Consider the following 18,013-nt stretch of genomic DNA (forward strand, 5'->3'; position numbering starts at 1 on the left):
GCCCGAACTCAGCACTAACTCCAAACAAATACAATAATAAGGAGCAATTCTCCACATTGTCCACCAGCTCCAGCACCCAGCCGCCAGCCAGCCCATTTCTGTCCACATATGAAACATCGGCTTCGTTAGCAACTGAGTCAGGACAATTAGGAGCCATTCTAGCAGGAACGTGCAACGACGCTGGAATGCAAACCAAGGCCAGGGAAGCGAGTAACCATGACAACTCCACAGCTTTCTGCTGACAGCCCAGGGAGCGCTGCAGCACCCGATATAGCAGGAGAAGCAGGTTTCTCCCTCGATATTTGCCAAAGCGAGGCATGCAGCCAATGTTTTGTGGCTGTCGTAGAGATGCGAGCTGTGACACACATTCCTCTATAAGCCTCCACTCATCAAATACGACCAGGGGAAAGGTTCTGACGGACCTTTCTTTTCCAAAAGCCGGCTGCAAGAGGCTTGTCCCCAGGGACCTCAGAACCAGGAGGAACAACTAAGAGCAGATTCAGTACGAAAGCCAATTGCACTGCACAACTTTATTGTCATCCGATGACTTCGGAATAATTTTCCTTTGCCAGCCAGCAACACTTCTCTCAATTACTGCTGAGAGCCTGAAGTACGGAGCAGTGACACCGAGCACAGCTCCTGCCCTTACCCAGGCTGGAGCTGCCCAAACTCCCACAAGGAAAGCCTAACACCGGCCACTCCACTTGCTGCCCGTGGGTACCTGCGCTTCAGAGCCAAGTGCGCTAATTGCTAATGAGTCAGCAACAAAGCAGGAAAACAGCCCCGCTGCCTCCTCATCCCCTGGTGCTTCATTCCACTGGGAGCTGTACAGGTTTAGGTAGTTCTCCCAAGTTTCATAAGAAGGTTTGTGGTTGTTTTTCTCCTCCTGTTTCCTCTGTCTTCCCGTGGAAGGTGTGAGTAGCACTACCTGAAGTGATGGCCTCCATTTTTTGTAGCTAATCACAAGCCTCCACACCATTAATTACTGTTCATATATCAGGCCTAGTAAATTGGCATCTGACACTAGATTAAATTCTGTTAATTTCTCCATCCCCTGAATAGTTTATAGCTATTAATTAGGGGTGTGAGCTGCGTGAAGGATGTTATAACAAGTGAGATCTGGAGACAGACAGACAAATCCCAGGCAGATATTCATCATACTTTGCTTTCTCTGAAACCAAGAACCTTTATAACAACAGAGAACAGCAAGCTCTCCGTCAATGATGCAGGAAAACATGAGGCTTTTTTCTTCAGAAGACACTTATTAATGTTTCTAAACAAATTCCAACACCCTAGCTTAAACCCCATGACATTTCACTTCCAACTCTAATGAACTATAACATATTCCCAGAACACTGCAACTGCACCTCTTTGACCATGCATCCCTGGAGTGACTTTAACTTGAGCTCCGAGATCTATTATAGCGGTAAGAAGACAAAAGCATATGCAGCGTTGTTGTTTTTGTTTTGTTTTTATTTTCAATTACTATATTAATAGGAAAGCTTAAGAAGTGAAGGGAGCTAACTTTGTCAGCTGGACTAGCAGCACAGGAACCTCAGCACACAGCAAGCTTTGAATTTCATACATAGCTCTGCCATCATGGCTTTCAATAAAGAAAAAAATGTCCATATGGTCAGTTCTTACAGAGATCAGGGTCTGAATACAACCCTCACTGGGTAGATGGCTGGGTAGCTGGGGAAAAACGAGAAATATGCAGGGCATCTATAGAGGATGGAAATAGGAAATGACCTTGCAAAAACCTTACTTTTTAAGTGTCAAGCAAAGGAATAAAGTGAGAATTATCAAACTCCAGGAAAAATGAAGCTTATTCTGTTCTTTGCAGTAGAATGAATAAGCAGCAAACACCAGAAAGGGAACGGTCTACGTAAAAAGAAAACGTCAATACAATGGCAACTGAGTAAAGCTGGCGATAAATACATGCAGGCAGGAAATCAGAAGCTATTTTTTTAAATAGAAGAATGAGGTTCTAAAGTAGATGCCCAATAGGAGTAAGAGCTTTACTAATTTTAAGCCAGGGCTTGTTAGGTTTGCAGTAGGCGAGAACTGGCCTCGGTGCTCCAGAGACTTCCTGACAGTCTTGCATTTCCCAATTTGAGTTTTGTGTATTACGACTCTTTTCAAAGTTCCGTTTCATCAGCTAGGGTATCTATGACTAGTAGAGAAGTTGAGATCCATTAAACTCCATATTCTGTGCATTGTTCTATAAATAGATTGAACATCATGTTCTTCAGTGTTGGAAAAGATTAAACGATATAGTGCATTTGAAATGATGTTCTGTTGCTTTAATGGTGCCAAGGGTAAGGTACGATTAAAAGGAGAGCCACAGAGGAGGGGAGGGGAATCTTTCATCTCTGGAAAGTAATGAAGAGGCCCAAAATAAGATCAAGGTCTGACTCTAAGTGGTTCTATCAAATTATATAGGAATATAATGAGTTCTACACAGTCTAATTTTCATATGCAGCTCTACAATATCTCCCCCAAAGCAAAAGCGACAGAATATTTAAACTTGGCTCAAAAGCTGCTTAATGTAAAGAATTGAGAGGAAGGGAAGTCCAAATGTGCGTACTTCGTTTCTCAGAAAGGTTAAGATGACAGAAAGATGATCTGCAGAAACTGACTTTTCTAATTCTGCTGTAACTCCGTCGCCTATTGCAATAGCCAGATGGAGCCAGGGTTAGCAGAATAACAACCAGTACTTATTATATGGGCCATTTGCTTTTTAAACAGCTATTATTTCGCTCACTGTTCAAACGCATGTAATAACCCCGAGTCCTAATTTGGCAGTCCAGCCTGTTTCCAAGCTTTGTTAAAGATGGCATATCAGCTTCTCGGAGCCATAAGTAGGACAGATGAGTGTCGCATGATTATATTGAGGAAAGCACTCCACAAGCAGTAGATTCATTTAATTTCTTGTCTGCTCTAGACAGTATTTTTTTTTTTTTTTTTCAAAAAAGAAGAATTTTCTGTTTTCCACTTGCAAAGGAAAACTATCCCAACAGAACAGAGGAGCTAAGCTGTTTTCCACCAGATGAAGATTGAATTCATCCCTTTTCTAAGTTATACGTGTGTATTGAATTACCACTCAGGAGTACAAATTGAAGTCTTTGCTGAATTTATTTTTTTTTTTGGACTCTACTTTTATTATAAAATTCAAAGACAAGATCATTTCAAGTGCAAACTCAAACTAGCATCCGATGCAGACAAATGCACGAAGAAGAAGAAAAAAAGAGCATTTACTGAATGGCTCTGATATTGTACCCTAGAAATAAAAATCAGATCAAAAGTATTCCGTTGATTACTTTTGAGAGAAGCTTTGTGTCAGCAGTAAAAGACCAGCGGTGTACACGTACTGCATCCCTGGACTCACTGCAGCAGTCACCAACAGGACTGCTCAGATTCAAACTAATTGCTTGGGAGATAAAATGTGAGGCACTATTAAATATCCAATGTAGCTGCATTTTCTGCCAGAAATGCTCTTCATGTGGTTTTAGCAGATAAAGTTGGATGGGAGGAATAATGCTAATAACAGCTCCAGCCCAAAGAGGGAGCAGGAGGGGGCACAGGACCTGCACATCCAGGACCTGACATACGTGTGCTCCAGCCCATCTCCTTGAGCAAAGGCGCAGAAGATCTGGGAAGCTGAAGATGTCTGGCAAATATGAAATTATGTCATAGATTGTAACTTAATAGTTTATGATACCACATAAATCAAGAGCGAACATTATCTCCATAAGAACTAGATGAAAATCATTAATAAATAATAATTAGCTGTTTCCTGGGCCTGCCATCTGGTAAGCATTTTTCCTAGCCTGCAACTCCTGCTTCTTTCCCTTCTCCAACGCAGCTGAACAGTGAAGGCATGCTATTCTATTTCTCCTTTGCCAGCCCCTTTGGATAATGCAGGTACCCAGGATGCTGTCAGCCCCTTACATCATCCTCACCACCTATCTCAGCGCTCTACACGTGCAGGGCTCCTCTGCTATTCTGCTTATTCAGTCTCCAGTTTCTTAAAAAGCAGCAAGGAGCCAGAAGTTATTGAGACCTGCCTTCCACCCTGCTCTCAGAAACACGTGGGCACTAAGATAACCAAATTAATCATTCCAACCTGTAAGTGGCTGTCATTAGTATTATTATTTTCATCATATAAATTATCTTCCAGATTAGGTCATATGCATTTTGAGATCCTGTGGTTTCCTAGCAACTCCTCTTACCACTCCACATGCAGACACAGTGTGCCGTTTTCTTTCCTTTTTTAGACTCTCTGTGCAGGGGTTATATTCAGTAACAGTGATCTCAGGCCTGGCCCTAATGACCTTTAGTCTGCCACATTTGTGGGATGAGATGCAGAAGACAGCTATCCCCTCCAAAGACATTTGCTGCAGATGGTCAAAAACCCATGGTCCTGCACTTGGCTTTCTCCTGTCCTGCAGAGCAGAAGTACTGAGGCATGCAAACAGAGCTGAAATAACAAAAGCATCCCCACAAGCGTTACAAACTGGCAGAATTTGGAAGACCCCACCAGCCTAATCTTGGACAGTTAAATATGTGTCAGTACATAGTGTAGGGTCCTCTACAAAACACTGCTCCTTCGAAGTCTGTGTGGGGCACCCTAAGTGCAAGGCTTCTGCTCCTGCACTTTACTCTTCCCCTATCTGTCCAAGCGTACCTTTGCTGGCCTGCCCTGTCCAGACATATGGATCCCAGCACGTCAAACAAAACTCTGCTGAAGCAGCCAACTTTTACCTGCTTTGTCTGTAACCCAAATTGTAAGTGTGCTGCCAGGTGCCCTTCTCGCCCACAATCCATTCAGCTCAGTCACCCAGACCGGTGTCCAGCCTCCACTGCAATGCCAGGGGAGAGCTGCTGTGCTGCTCTCAGGTGTGATTAAAGTACTGCATCCTGCAGAAACACAAAACACCTACCTAGACATCTTGTGAAGCTCGCACAACTTGATAGACATACTTTGTAAATAATGCACGTTTACACATAAACAGATTTTCACATAAAAACCGTGAACCATAGCTTTAGAGTTGTTTCTAGTCCAACTTGGGAAATTATCTGGAGGGCCAAACCAATTTTAGGCACCAATTTTAATTAACTTCTCTAGCTGACTTAATCAAGATATCTACCAAATTTAATCATGATGGGGGCACAGAGTTAGGTGATGTGACTATCCTAGACAGTCTTTTGTGTAAGGAAAATAGGATTAATTTCTGCCCTGCCCCACTGACATTTTTTAAAATAACAACGTCTGTTCTAAACTACAAAAGCTATGGGGTTTAATTATTAAGATAGCTAGTGGCCCTGTTTCAAAGGAGAAAAGAGAACAGACCTCAGAAACGAACCATCTCCAGTCCATGTGGAGTACAGCTATTAATATTTGATCTCCTGCTAGCCTGAAGGCAAAGGGAATAATGTTCATTACAAGAGCCTAAGACTGAATCCACTTTAACAATTGACTGAACCGACGATGATAGCAACTGAACTTTTCCTGCTGTATGTGAGGTGGGTAGGTTGAGGGACCCGAACACTTCCTGCAGCAAAAGGAGCTGATGTTCTGTCAGGCACAGAAAGGAAAAGGAAGGAAAAAGTCTTCTGTGGTTGCCAGAGACTCACTGTAAAGACCATCACTGGATCCACCATCCAGCCCTGATTACAGAAGAGAGAAGATCATTGTGGATAGCAACAGACACACATGACAATGTAACTAACAGGGAGAAAGTACCACGTAATTAAGAAAAGGACCAGTCTTTGATCCCTTATCCCCACTCCCTCCCCTAAGTCATCTGCAGGTTCACTCAGGAGTTACACCAGTGTCAGTAAACCTCATGGAGCACAGGCTGAGACTTGGCTGTTACCTGCAGCTCCTAGCTTCTAGTCTGATTTTTTTTGCTCTGGGTTCCAGTCTGAGACCAGTCCCTATTTAGGTCCTAAAGAAATTTGCAAAGACCTCAGAAAAAATGAAGATCAAATTTCATATTCTTGTTGCATCTTCAGTATAGAGTAATTTTCATCAGATTTCACGCTCATATACTTGGAGTATTAACATTAAAATGGGACAATGAAATCTAGGTGAAATCTAGAAAAGAAATTCAATTTCGGATGCCCCCATTTTGGGGTGCCAAAAAGCATGTCTATTTTTCAGGCTGTTCATAGTCTGTGACTCCTAATTAAGGCTGCAAAGCACCATCCTGTGCGTGTTGTTTTCTAAGAAATTGCCTGTTTAAGCAGAAGCTCTTTAAGGTTAAACAAATCTTTCAAATATTGAGGGCCAGAGTCACTCATGCATGTGCAGTAATAGAGCTCCTAGAATTATTACACTCTCTGGACCCACTGCAGATATTTGCCTCTTGGCTTTACTGTTCATACAGTGTATACCCATTAGCACCTCTAATTAGAAAGGAAAATCACGAGTTCCATGTTATTTAAAAGATTATGCAGCATTTTAAAATACAGCACAATGTAATTATTTTTAATAGCCACAGCTATTTCATGTATTTACTTTTAATGGTGTTTGAGTCATAAATTAACAGGAGAAAAGAAAAAGGCAAATCAGCACTTGACAGAGAAGCAGGCAACATTTGAAAAGACTAACTGGAAAGCTAAAAAACCTGTGTGATCAAAAGAGAAGAGGGCCTTATTAGTTTTTCTTGCTTGCTTTGTTCCAGGCTGCTTTTTATCATTTAACTTGTTCCTCTAGATGTCAAGAAGGTCAGGGATAAATAAAAATGAGAAGAGTGCTGATGCAGAATGAAATTTGGAGATTCTGTCATTCTCCAAAGAGATGCATGTTTCGGGACAAACAGTCCTGTGTTGTCAGATACCACAGGTAATGAACTAATGTTGCCAGCGCAGAGGACAAAAGGAACAAATAAAGTGCCTTTGTTTACCGCAGGATGAGGAACGTAGACTTTTCATTAGTGTTTCCTGATGAACCAAGGATCTTTGCTACTTGACTGGTAAGTGAGCACGTTACCAAGCATCTCCCAGCTCCGCTCCCTCAGAACGCCTCTCAGCAGCATCTCCACCACCATCGGGTACCAGGTGTCCGTGTGTTTGCTGCAGGAACTTGCTTCTTATCTCTGGAAAGGCCACTGACACTGTGTCAGCTGTGTTCTTTATATCTACATGGTCACCTGGGCCCTGGAGACAGCCCTGTGCTTGCTGTTCTCTCCAGCAGCCTTGTCCTGCCCACACACCCCCTGCATTTCATCCCCAGGTTTTTTCAGGTACAGTGAGATCCTGACATTGCCTTCGTCCTGGTACAGACAGCACAGGCCTGACCGCTTGGTGTGCCAAAGTGTAAATCCAGCTTATTTGTCTCCTTCACAGAAAGCCCGGCTCGCGAGGATTCGAGTGGCCAAAACGGGCAGCTCCAACGCCTACCTGCACAGCAAGCGCAACGGCCTCCTGAACGAAGCCCTCGAGCTGACGGTGAGTGCAGACAAAACGCCTCCATCCGTGAGTTTGGGCAGCTCCCTGCTCCCACCCGTCCCTGGGCTCCCTCCCCATTGCCACCCGCATCACTGGCCCTGCAGCACAGCAGCCTCCCCGGAGGGCTGTACCTGCACTACTGCATGTGCTGAGTCCAACTGCAGGACTGGAGCAGGGGAAAAAATACTTCCTTGGGCTCCTTCTTGAGCTGGGAAAGGATCTGGCCTTCCAGCAGAGGCCACGTTCACAGCTTGTTCAAACCTCAGTGTGATGAAGCTGTGGGAGCTGCGCTGCTTTGGACCACCCAGCGTCTGCCTGGGCTATAAATATCCACAGTCGTTCAACATATAGTTATTTATTTTTAGAAGTCTCTCCCTAACAGGGACTATCTGCCTAACAGGACAGGAAAATATTCCCTAGCTCCTGTTTCAGACAGTTTGGTGGTGGGTTTATTTTTAATAGAAAGGCATCTGGAGGCTAATATTAGCTATTCACGAGAAGAAGAAATGGAAGTGCATCAGATTGCTCAGCAGAATCAGGGAAAACGAGAGCAGGTTATTACATTAAGCCTGATCAACACCAGAGCAGGTATTAGCACATTTCATGGATTCCATTTCAAATAAAGCAGCCTTTCGTACAGGTGGGGAGCAAGGAATGACACGAAGAATGCCTAATTGAGCCACCAGAGCCGCCTTGCACTTGTTCGTGCATCCCTACTTGGGGCCTAATCCTTCAAATGTCTATTTTCCCTGGCATACATCCCTGCCAGGATGTTTGCATTTGTAAAATCAAAGCTGAAAACTCCTTTCAAGCTCATGGTGTTACAAGCTGCTTGCTAGGACCTGAGCCCATTCCTACCCAAGATCAGCGGGTCCAGCACACAGAAGCAGGGTGTGCATCACCTGGTTTTACAGGTAGGACGTTTCTCGGTGCAGACCTAGATAAGGGAGTCTGGTCTTCTGTAACTGGGAGTAGCTTTCAAACATACTTTACGTGAAATATGGAGTGGGAAGGCAGGATGCCTGGATCAGTTTCTGTGCTCCCCTACAAAACAAGTTCGATCATCTACACAAATAACTACACAAATAACGTCCCTGCTCAACAAATGGCAGTGACGCTTGGAAAAATCTGTGGTTCTTGAACCACATGCTGCTCTTCAGCAGCTCAAGGAAAGTTTCTATATCAAGAAAATATTGAGACCATGAAGACTGGTCACAGGTAGTCCAGAGATTAATCCCCACCAAGGAAAGGCTCAGGAGTGGGACACCACCGCAGCTGAGTCTACTGTGTCATTACTCAGGAACAGTCCAAAAATTGGCTATAATTTAGACTTTTGCTTTAAATTTCTATAAAAAGAAAAAAAGAAGCCAGAGGAGCTTAGCATGGACACAGTTTTCACTTGATCTTCCAGCCTGTCATCCCGACATGAATCTCCTCACATCTCTCATCAACCAAAACTCCCTGCCAAGATTGCTCACAGGAGAGCAGCTGACACACCAATGCTTAAATCCAAAATGTACGAGGTTGAGAGCAATATTTGGCTGAATGGGTTCATTTTCTGGCACCTGCCCAAAAATAATTGGAAGAAGGGTCTTTTTGTTGGCTACCAAGCTGTTGCACACACAGGAAAGATAACAAAAACATTTCTGAAGAGTCTCTAAAGGATTTCTTCTACCCGTTAAAAAGTTAGATATAGATTAGCGCCTAGAGCAGGCCTTCCCAAGCTTTCCTGGGTGCAAATTGCTTTTTGGTGGGCCTACAGCTCTAAACGTTAACACAACTTCCCCACAGCCCAGTAAGATCCGTGAACTCTGCTTGGGAGCACCAAATGTTATATATGTTTCTATTATTACATTGTAAGAAAATATCCCCACCCTACGGAACTTCCAGATGAAACAGCCAAAAGCAAAGGCGAAGGGGAAGGCAGGCAGAGCTATCATCTGCCTGTGCCACACAGGAATATCAGGGACTAGAACAAGACACCTGCCAAAGCCATGCCTGGCATCTGCATCACCAGGAAATGATCTGTGGCTACCCTAGCTCCTGATTCAAGAACCAAGACATCTCTCCACCCAGGGACAGGGGCAATAAATCACTACAGATCTGCAGGGCACCCTTTGTCAGAAAGGTGTACACGACCACTTAAACTCCACAAGGCAAGATTTTGTGTCCTTTCATTTTATGGCAGCAGAACAAACTATTCTTAAGAGAGTACAAGATGTGAATGACAGCACAGCCTAGCCGGCCAAATTTTTAGGCTGGAAAAAAAAGTGAAGGAAGGAATGTGACTTGTACAGTTGCTATAGTAGGGACCAAAGTATTATCCACATTCTGTGTACATCCCTCAGTCAAATTAGTATCAAACTGCTTCATTGGTCAGGTGCACATCCCGTTTTGATACCGTGCCCAGGACTCATGCTAACTTGAACGGACTTCACGTGGCCAGATTGCCATTGGGCTTCTTCGGTACCCAGCAGCAATTCCAAGTGCAATTATGATGTGGCCATGATGAGATATTATCACTTTCATCATTAGCAATCACACAGTACTGTGATCAATGTATAATTGTTTTACAAGCGTCCAGCAGATTGCCCAGCAGTCTGACACCCTGAGGGCTTAACTGAGGGGGAAAAAAAAAATCTGCTCCAGAACATCCCCCAGCTCCAACGCTGCAGTCAGACTAATAAACGGGGAGAGAAGGGCTGCTCAAGATTCCGGAACACGTGCCAGAATTTCCTTTCATTAGCACCAGAACGAACACACTAACGGCGTCTTTCGAGGGAACAGCATGTCTTCAGCCTGTAGCCTTGCAGCAGAATAAAGAACACATGAAGGAAAGGATTGATCCAAGGACAGCAGCAGGAAGAAATTCTGTTCCTAGCAAGAACACAGACTTTAGAGACGTGGATTTGTAGCATTTTGCATTTGCCATCTAGACACCAAGTACTCGGAGCTTTTTCTTCTCATTTAGAGAGCTTTTTAGTGGGCTTTATGTCACAAGAGCTCAAGAGATGGTGAGCTCCTTCCCATGGCAGCAGCCTACATATCCTCTTAGTGGTAATCTCCTTGTACAGCTAGCCGAAATTCCCTTTTAGCTAAAATGCTAGGCAGCGTATATCCTAGGAACAGTAGGTTGTGAGGTCCTGTCCCTTTTCACAAGCAGAATCTGCTTAGCCATAGATAAGCTTTATAGCCATTCTCACGGCGAGGGACAGTCTAACCACTGAACCAGCTCGTCTCAGTTCACCAACGTCCAATTTCGTGTGCTGAAGCACTAAGTAGGGGATACCTCTGTAGTGGAAACATTTTGGACTTCAGAACCAATGCCACAGTGTGTTTAAGTCTCCCTCGAAGCAACCAACAGCTCAGCAAACGCCTTCCAAGAACAAACTGAATGGGAGCTGGCATCAAACCCTGCAAAACTGGCACCCAGCTCAAACAGCAAGCCAGCCCCCGTCCTCCCCCCACCATTTTTTTCATTTACAGCCAGACTTCCTAATGAAGACAGAGATTTTGTTTGCCTGCAGTAACACAGGTACCACTAATGCAATCTCTGTAGGTACACAGCCCTCAGCAGCACTATCAAAATGCCAAGCGTTTGTGCAGCGTTGGTACTCTCCTGTTCAAGGTGCAGTGCCTGCAGATCTCTCTTAATTTGCGTGCTAGGATGTTCTGAAAGGCTGCATGCCTTCTTGTTCTAAAAACACCTATCTGGCTGAAGAAAAAGGTGAAAAGATAAGGTAGGAATCATACTCACTGATGCTATTCCTGGTCACTGCCATCCCTTGATCCATTTCCATCAGTGGCAACATTTGCCTTGTAATGCAAGGCAGAGAAAGAGACTGAATCGTGCTGCCAAAATGTGACATTTGGCTTCGGTCTTCTGCCAAAAGTAGGGAAGCTTTGTCTCTGTCTCAAGCAAATCCTCTCATAAAGATACTTTTTGCAATATCTGCTCTTCCTCCCTCCTTTTCCAGAGCGTTTTAGTGCAGTCTTATATTTGCTTTAAGGCTTGCAGAGACCTCCTTGGGAAATATTCCAACACAGACTTCACCAGAGTCAGTAATCTCAGTAGGGTAGGAACAGGATCTGCTTGCTGTGTTAGTTCACCAGGAGGATTGTTAATAAGAAGAATGGAACTGATTATTTTTTTTAGGCTACTCTTAAAAATACTTCTGGGAATGCTCAACCTTCCAAAACAAAAGCAACAAAAAATCCATAACCTGCTTAAGAAGCATTCCCACAGGAATCTATTAATTCTGCGTACAGAAAGTCAGCTTTCTAAGTGTACCAATTCAGCGATGTTTTGGCATCTGTCAGAGACAGAGTTATGCCTTCACTTAAGGATTGCAGAGCCATCCAGGAAATGGCACATTTGCAGTGAATCACTGTGCCACATGGGTGTATCTAAAAGCAATGCCTTAAGCACAGCTGAATTTGACCCCCTTTAGAGCAACAAACAAAGTCTTGGCACTTCTGCCAAGAGGTTCTGCTGCATCTCCCATCCCACCCACTTTCTGTCCTGACCAGTCAGATCCTGCTGGTTTGTGGCTAAGCAGAGACTCAAGCCATGCACACCCAGTTTTGACTTTCAGATTTAGGCATTACAGAAGGCACCAGGCACCCCTTACTAGGGAGCACAGGGAAACATTGCACAACGCCTAATTGCCATTTTAATGCATGTAATTGTCTTTGGAAATGCTAGCCACCAAAGGCATGCACAGATTAATGTGTCACGGAACTGCAATGAATTTTAAGATCAAGGACTTTAAACAGGAGCAGTGAAAAAATGTCCTAAACAACCCAGATTTTAAACCTCCCACTGCAGAACAGAGAGAGTGAGAAAAATAACTGGCTCTTAAATATCCCAGAAACTCTCTAAACAACCACTATTACTGCTTTTCCTTCAATTTCTGAGGTGTATCTGATCACCAGATCACAGCATAAGTGACAGATGCTGCAGTTTGGGGAACGCAAGCACCTGAGTCACTGATGCAGCACAGAGATCAGAAGCACAGAGCTCTGCATGCCCTCCCCCTGCTCAGGGTGACTAAGGCGGCCTATCGCTACCCTAATGAGTGCTCAGTGCCAGGCTTTCTGCATGAGCTAAATAAATAAACCAACAGGAGTGCCCCAATAAGTCTTGCTGACTCCTCAGATCGCTATGCCAAAAGCAGCTTTATCCCACCCAGCTCTTCCCACACCTACCTAGGAGGGACCACTCCTTTTAACATGTTTTTGACATAAATACTCTCACTTGTACCCAATCCCTTCCCCAAAGGTACAATCTGCCTGTTTGACTCTGAACACACCCCACTCTCTGGATTAGCTCACAAATTTATTAGCCACATTTAAGCCGTTTGAGCACACGGGGAATTAGGGGAAAGCCAGTCCCTCACTGCACAGCCAGTCAAATATCTGGATCAGGAGCTCTTTGGGCAGGCTTGCCTTGTTTGAATTTTGTGCTAGGTGATGCACAGGGGGTTCCCTCTCAGTTTGCTGTGCTCCTGGGCACCGTGTTAATGAGACATCAAACACAGGACCCCATTCTACAGAGAGAAAGCCCCAGCTCAATGAGAACCAAAAGGAGACAGACCCTCCTCCTAGGGAACTGCTGCTGCGTTTCACATAGACGTAAACCCTTCACCACTGCTGTGCGGAGAACAGTTGGCCATGTTCACATAGAGAAGAGACAGACCTAGGAGTCCTGCCTCCAGGAGCAGCATTACAAAGTCTGACACATAAAACCCACATTCACACTTTCTGACCTGGCGCTGAGCTGTGCCTTGGGAGGTCCCAGCACAACACACGCCAGTGCCAGCAGAGCCAGCAGCTCAGCAGAACTAAGGCAGCACACGCTTTGTCTCCTGAGAGACAGCAGAGTCCAAGGCACATCTGTTGGCACTCAAAGGTCGCGACAAGTTTAAAAGTCTTAACAGCTTTAGGAAAAATAAAACAGCAGAGGTTTTTTTTTATTTACCTTCTGGTTCCAGAGCCTTTCCACCACACAACAGCAGTGTTTCCTCCACAGCTACAAAATGGCTAGAAACACACTGGGTTTGAATCAAAGCTCATTTGCCCCACCTGAGTACTAGCCAAATAATTAAGGAAAGAAAAAAAGAATAGTTACTCTCATGAGATTCATGAGAAAAACCTGAGAGATGACAAAGCTGAAATTATCATCTTTATCCCTGTGAAAGCTGGTGGTTGTTTGTTTTCATGCTTTTACACCTGGTTTGGGTTTTTTGTTCCTCCCTCCCCTTTTTCTGACTCTAGGGATCCACCGAAGATGAACAGCATATGACTAAAGGCACCTCCTTAATTGAAAGCCAACATCACCACCTGCTGCACTGCCTGGAAAAAACAACCGTAAGTAGCAACACAACCCTTTCTACATCTTACTAAGTCTTTGTGCCTGTCCCAGGCTTCATAAGGACAAGTTGTGCACATAGGATGCTCTGAACTGCCACTTGGGTGGGCACACATCCCAGGTGGACCTCCAAGCTGTGCCAGAGCAGACTGACACCCCCGTTCCCCCAGAATACCCTACAATGGAATAAATGTATTTCAATTTCATTGAGTCTTTAAAAAAAAAAAAAAAAATCACTGTACAAAGGGATAGGGGCATGATCGTCTGCTACTCCGGTCACTTACACCAGTACAGAGTCAATAGCAGGTTGCTCAGTTCACTGGAATACAAATAACTTTTCAGCAAGGGGTTAGGGAGATCCTATAGACCAGCTGCATACTGAGTTTAAGTTTTTCAGTGCTTCTGAAAGAGAAACAAACTGCGTTTGTCTTGTGCTGTCAGTCCCACTTTGTATGTACTCATTGCTTGTGCCACTTATTACCACTGGACGCTTCTACTGTCTTAAGAGGAAGAAGCTGCTGTCAGCGAGTACAAACCCCAACTTGGTCTGTGCCAACCGGGGACCAGGCTGGAAAAATCAACCTTTAGCCCTTTTTATGGAGCAGAGCAGATGAACTCTCTTAGTGGGTTTAAAGGTTGCATGTATCTTTCCTGGTCGCAAGACACGGTAATTTATCTCAGAGCCAGCCAAGCAGTTTCTCTGACAATGACTTTTCTGTTTGTGTCGTGCAAGGTGTTGGTGTAAGAATTTTATTTTTTTGTTATTAAGTTATTCTGTACACAGAAGTCTCTTGGAACATTTCAGATATTTATCTGATACGTATGTTTTACTTCCAGGTTTATATAAAAGGTTATGCAGTAAAGGAACATAGTATCTATACCATGATTCATTCTAGAAAGAATGAAGAGAGGTTAACATTTGAAATATTCATGACTTTTTCTATCTGCATCCATCATCAAATGTACTTTTGATTTCTGACTTGCAAGAGCTTTCTTTTAGACAAATCACCTTCACTTCCATAGTTTGGCTTATGCTGGAATAACATCACTTAGGCTTCAGCGATACACTGGAAGAAGAAGACTGGTTAATTACAGTGACCTGTGAGCGAGCACAGCTGCTTTATCACAATGAGCTAAGAAGGTCACCTTTCTAAGGACAGTGAACTGATTCTTCCTGTATCAATGACTATTGAATCCATTTGATAAGACTCATCTTGCCGTTGTCTCTAGCAGTTTTGGATGTTACATAACAAGCAGATATTTCACAATCTGACTCTTCGGTTTAGAACTCCATGCTTAAAAGCTTTACTGCTGTGACCCATATTTCACATGAATACTTCCATTTGAAAACTTTACCAAACTGGCTGAGGCAAACAAAAGCTGGCAGCCCTGCCTCCAGGGTCTGCTCTTGTAAGGCCCCAACCTTGTAAAAGCTGCTAGGCGCTCTGACCTCCGCACCGTGGGCATCTCTGGGAGCCACGTGAGTCACTCCATTACCAACAGGCCAGCTAGGGTGCTGGAAGTAACAAAGCCAGTCCTAATTTGTGGATGTATTGGCTTGCCACATTAACAAAGCCACGCTGCCTCCAGCACGCAGCCCTGCTCAGTGAATCTCAGTGGCTGAAAACGTTTCAAACATTGCTTTTTTCAGCAATGACTGGCAATAACAATGATACTCGGAATTGAATGAAAACCTAGAGGGAGAATCTGCACCGTATTTAATGCTTTTTCCCCCACATATTTCAGCCAGTTATTACCATGGATTTTTTTATTAAATCACACAGCTAGGTTGGATTCTGGTCTCAAGTTACCAATCCAAATTGTTCAATCAGCCTGTGCTGTGATTCTTAAGCTTCAAATAAACTCATAAAATACAATGCGGCATTTCTCCCCCCAAAACCTTAGATTGTAAAAAAAACGAATTTTTAAACACTGCAGAGTCATTTTGTGATGAAGTTGCAGGAATGGAATGAGGAATGTACCATGGTTGCACACTTGTTTCAATGGGCAATTCACCTTTCCTCAAACTAGGCAGAAAGATTCGAAAAGTGCCTTTATTTATTGCCACAGTATCTGCAGTCGCCATGAGCATACAGTCTTATAATTGAATGGCTGTGAATGGCGCAGAAATCTGGTGTATAAAATGACAAAGTGACTCTCAAGTACGTGTGGCTGCCATAATAAAGGCTACTTTGTCATATTAACACAACAGATGGAGTTTGTTCAAAGAAGAGGAGCTCTTCCACTCCTCCAGACTCCCGCATTGAATATGGACATTCACATGCCACAACTTCTCCAAATGCTGAGTGCATTGAATCCAGTCCTTCAACCCAAACCTTTCCTCTATGTTCTCACAGACCATAACCAAAACTCATATCCATTGGTGACCCAATAGCAATGCAATTCCAATTCATTACTTGTGAATCAGCAGCCGAAACTTTGTTTTCCTTTGCCTGTGGCTCTCAAAAGATCAAAGCAATAAAGTTGTAACCAGCCTTGTTCTATTTTCAAGAAAAAGCTCAAGGGTGAGAAGGAATGAACAAACGGGTCTGATTCAAGCAAGGTTTGGAAAAGAGAAGGTCTGGTTGCCCATTCAAACTTGAGTGAGCCGACCGGAATGCTGAGACAAGAGTTGCAATGCTGGGACTAAATTTCTGAATGCCGGAATGGACAATCAATTGTGTTTTTATCTTTTGTTGGCATGTTGTCCATAGGGATTGTCCTATCTTGTGGATGATCCCCTGTTATCTGTACGAACTTCCACCATCAAGGTATTTCCTTTTTAATTCAATTTGCTTTCTCTATGATCTCTGTGATGTGTCTGGAGAGTGTTTGCTTCCTTTCTCGTTCCTGGTCTTGTCCTTGGGAGTTTGTGCACGTGCCTCTTTTTGCTACCCAGTGCTCGTTTCCTTTGAGAGTTGTGAGTTGTTCCAGTGAAAACTGATGGCTGCCTTCACCATAGTCGCTTTTGTTTCGCATCCTTTCTGATGCTGACAGGGGCTGGATAAGTACGTACACTAGAATTATTTGGGTGTTCATGTATGCGCGTAAGAGTTCTTTCTTTCAGGATTTCTTGTTCCTTAGCACAAAAACTCCTTACAGCTTGCTGAATTTCCTTCCCCTACCCGCTTCCCACTCTCAGCTACCACGTTTATTTCTGTTCAGTTAATAGAAGCACACAGTGAAATGCAGGTATGTTCTGCACCCAATAGCCAGTACAAACAACATCCTGCAAGTCCATGAAAGGTCCAGATGGTCCTCCAAACACAACACAACCCTGTCCCCAGGAACAAACAAAAAGGTTCCTGAAACTCCTCCTCTCTGGGGTTTAGTAACCATGTGGCATTGCAGAGACTTTGAAGCCACTTCCAGAATTCAGACACAAAAATGAGAGGAAAATCAGACACTGTATTAACCAGCTCCAGCTACGTAAACAGAGCAGTATTACCAGACTATATCATGCTTCTGTCACTGCAACAGTTTCTCTTATTCCTCTATGGATGCGGGACAGCAAAATCTCCTGGTTGCAGAGAGCAGAAGGGCAGAGTGATTTTTTAAAATCTGCCTAGTACAAACATTTTCAGACACAAAGCATCTTACACAGATGAGGCACTGACACAGCCCACCAGCCTAGCACGAGGTGGTGCTGAAAACATCCTGCTGTTGGGTCACGGCCGGTACTGCTACCAGGGAGTAACGGCGCTGTTCTTTCCCCTGCCAGAACCACGAGTTCATTGATGAGCAGCTGTTCGAGCAGAACTGCATGGAGAGCTCGATGCAGAACTACCCGTCTTCTCGGAGCCCCTCCTTGTCGAGTCACCACGGGTTGACCACCTCTTGCTGTTCTCGCCGTAACAAGAAGACCACTCACCTTCCCAACTCCAGTGTGCCAGCCACTCGCCTCCGTAGCATGCAGGAGCTCAGCACCATCCACATCCAGTGCAGCGAGCAGCCCTCACTCACAACCAGGTACAGTAAGTAGGCTCTCGCTGCTAACTACTGCATGCAAAGCCCTGCAGTACGTCGTCCAACTCAGTGTTTGATGCAGCTTCTTAGAGGCCTATTTGGCAGCCAAGGAGCAGGGTCTAGAGCTGGGAGCATCGTTGTTTTCCTCCCTCTAATGACAACCCGAGGAAAGTTGCTCCTAGCTGTTCTCTGTAAGTGTTTTGGGGGAGAACCAGGTGAAAG

General features: G+C 44.2%; 1 protein-coding gene across 5 annotated transcripts in view; it reads left to right on the forward strand.

Annotated features, from left to right (window-relative positions):
• KCND3 (potassium voltage-gated channel subfamily D member 3) overlaps positions 1 to 18,013 on the forward strand; it is a 113,696-nt gene that overhangs the window by 89,347 nt on the left and 6,336 nt on the right. For 4 of the 5 annotated variants that reach the window (XM_027444753.3, XM_027444754.3, XM_005013678.6 and 1 more), the window contains exons 4-7: positions 7,354 to 7,455; positions 13,732 to 13,824; positions 16,540 to 16,596; positions 17,547 to 17,794. In XM_027444753.3, the coding sequence (XP_027300554.1) occupies positions 7,354 to 7,455; positions 13,732 to 13,824; positions 16,540 to 16,596; positions 17,547 to 17,794 (500 nt within the window). The remainder of the gene's footprint in view (positions 1 to 7,353; positions 7,456 to 13,731; positions 13,825 to 16,539; positions 16,597 to 17,546; positions 17,795 to 18,013) is intronic. The other variant, XM_072028257.1, reaches the window with a different exon arrangement.

The sequence above is a fragment of the Anas platyrhynchos genome, chromosome 27, assembly GCF_047663525.1.
Source record: "Anas platyrhynchos isolate ZD024472 breed Pekin duck chromosome 27, IASCAAS_PekinDuck_T2T, whole genome shotgun sequence".
NCBI classification, from domain to species: domain Eukaryota; kingdom Metazoa; phylum Chordata; class Aves; order Anseriformes; family Anatidae; genus Anas; species Anas platyrhynchos.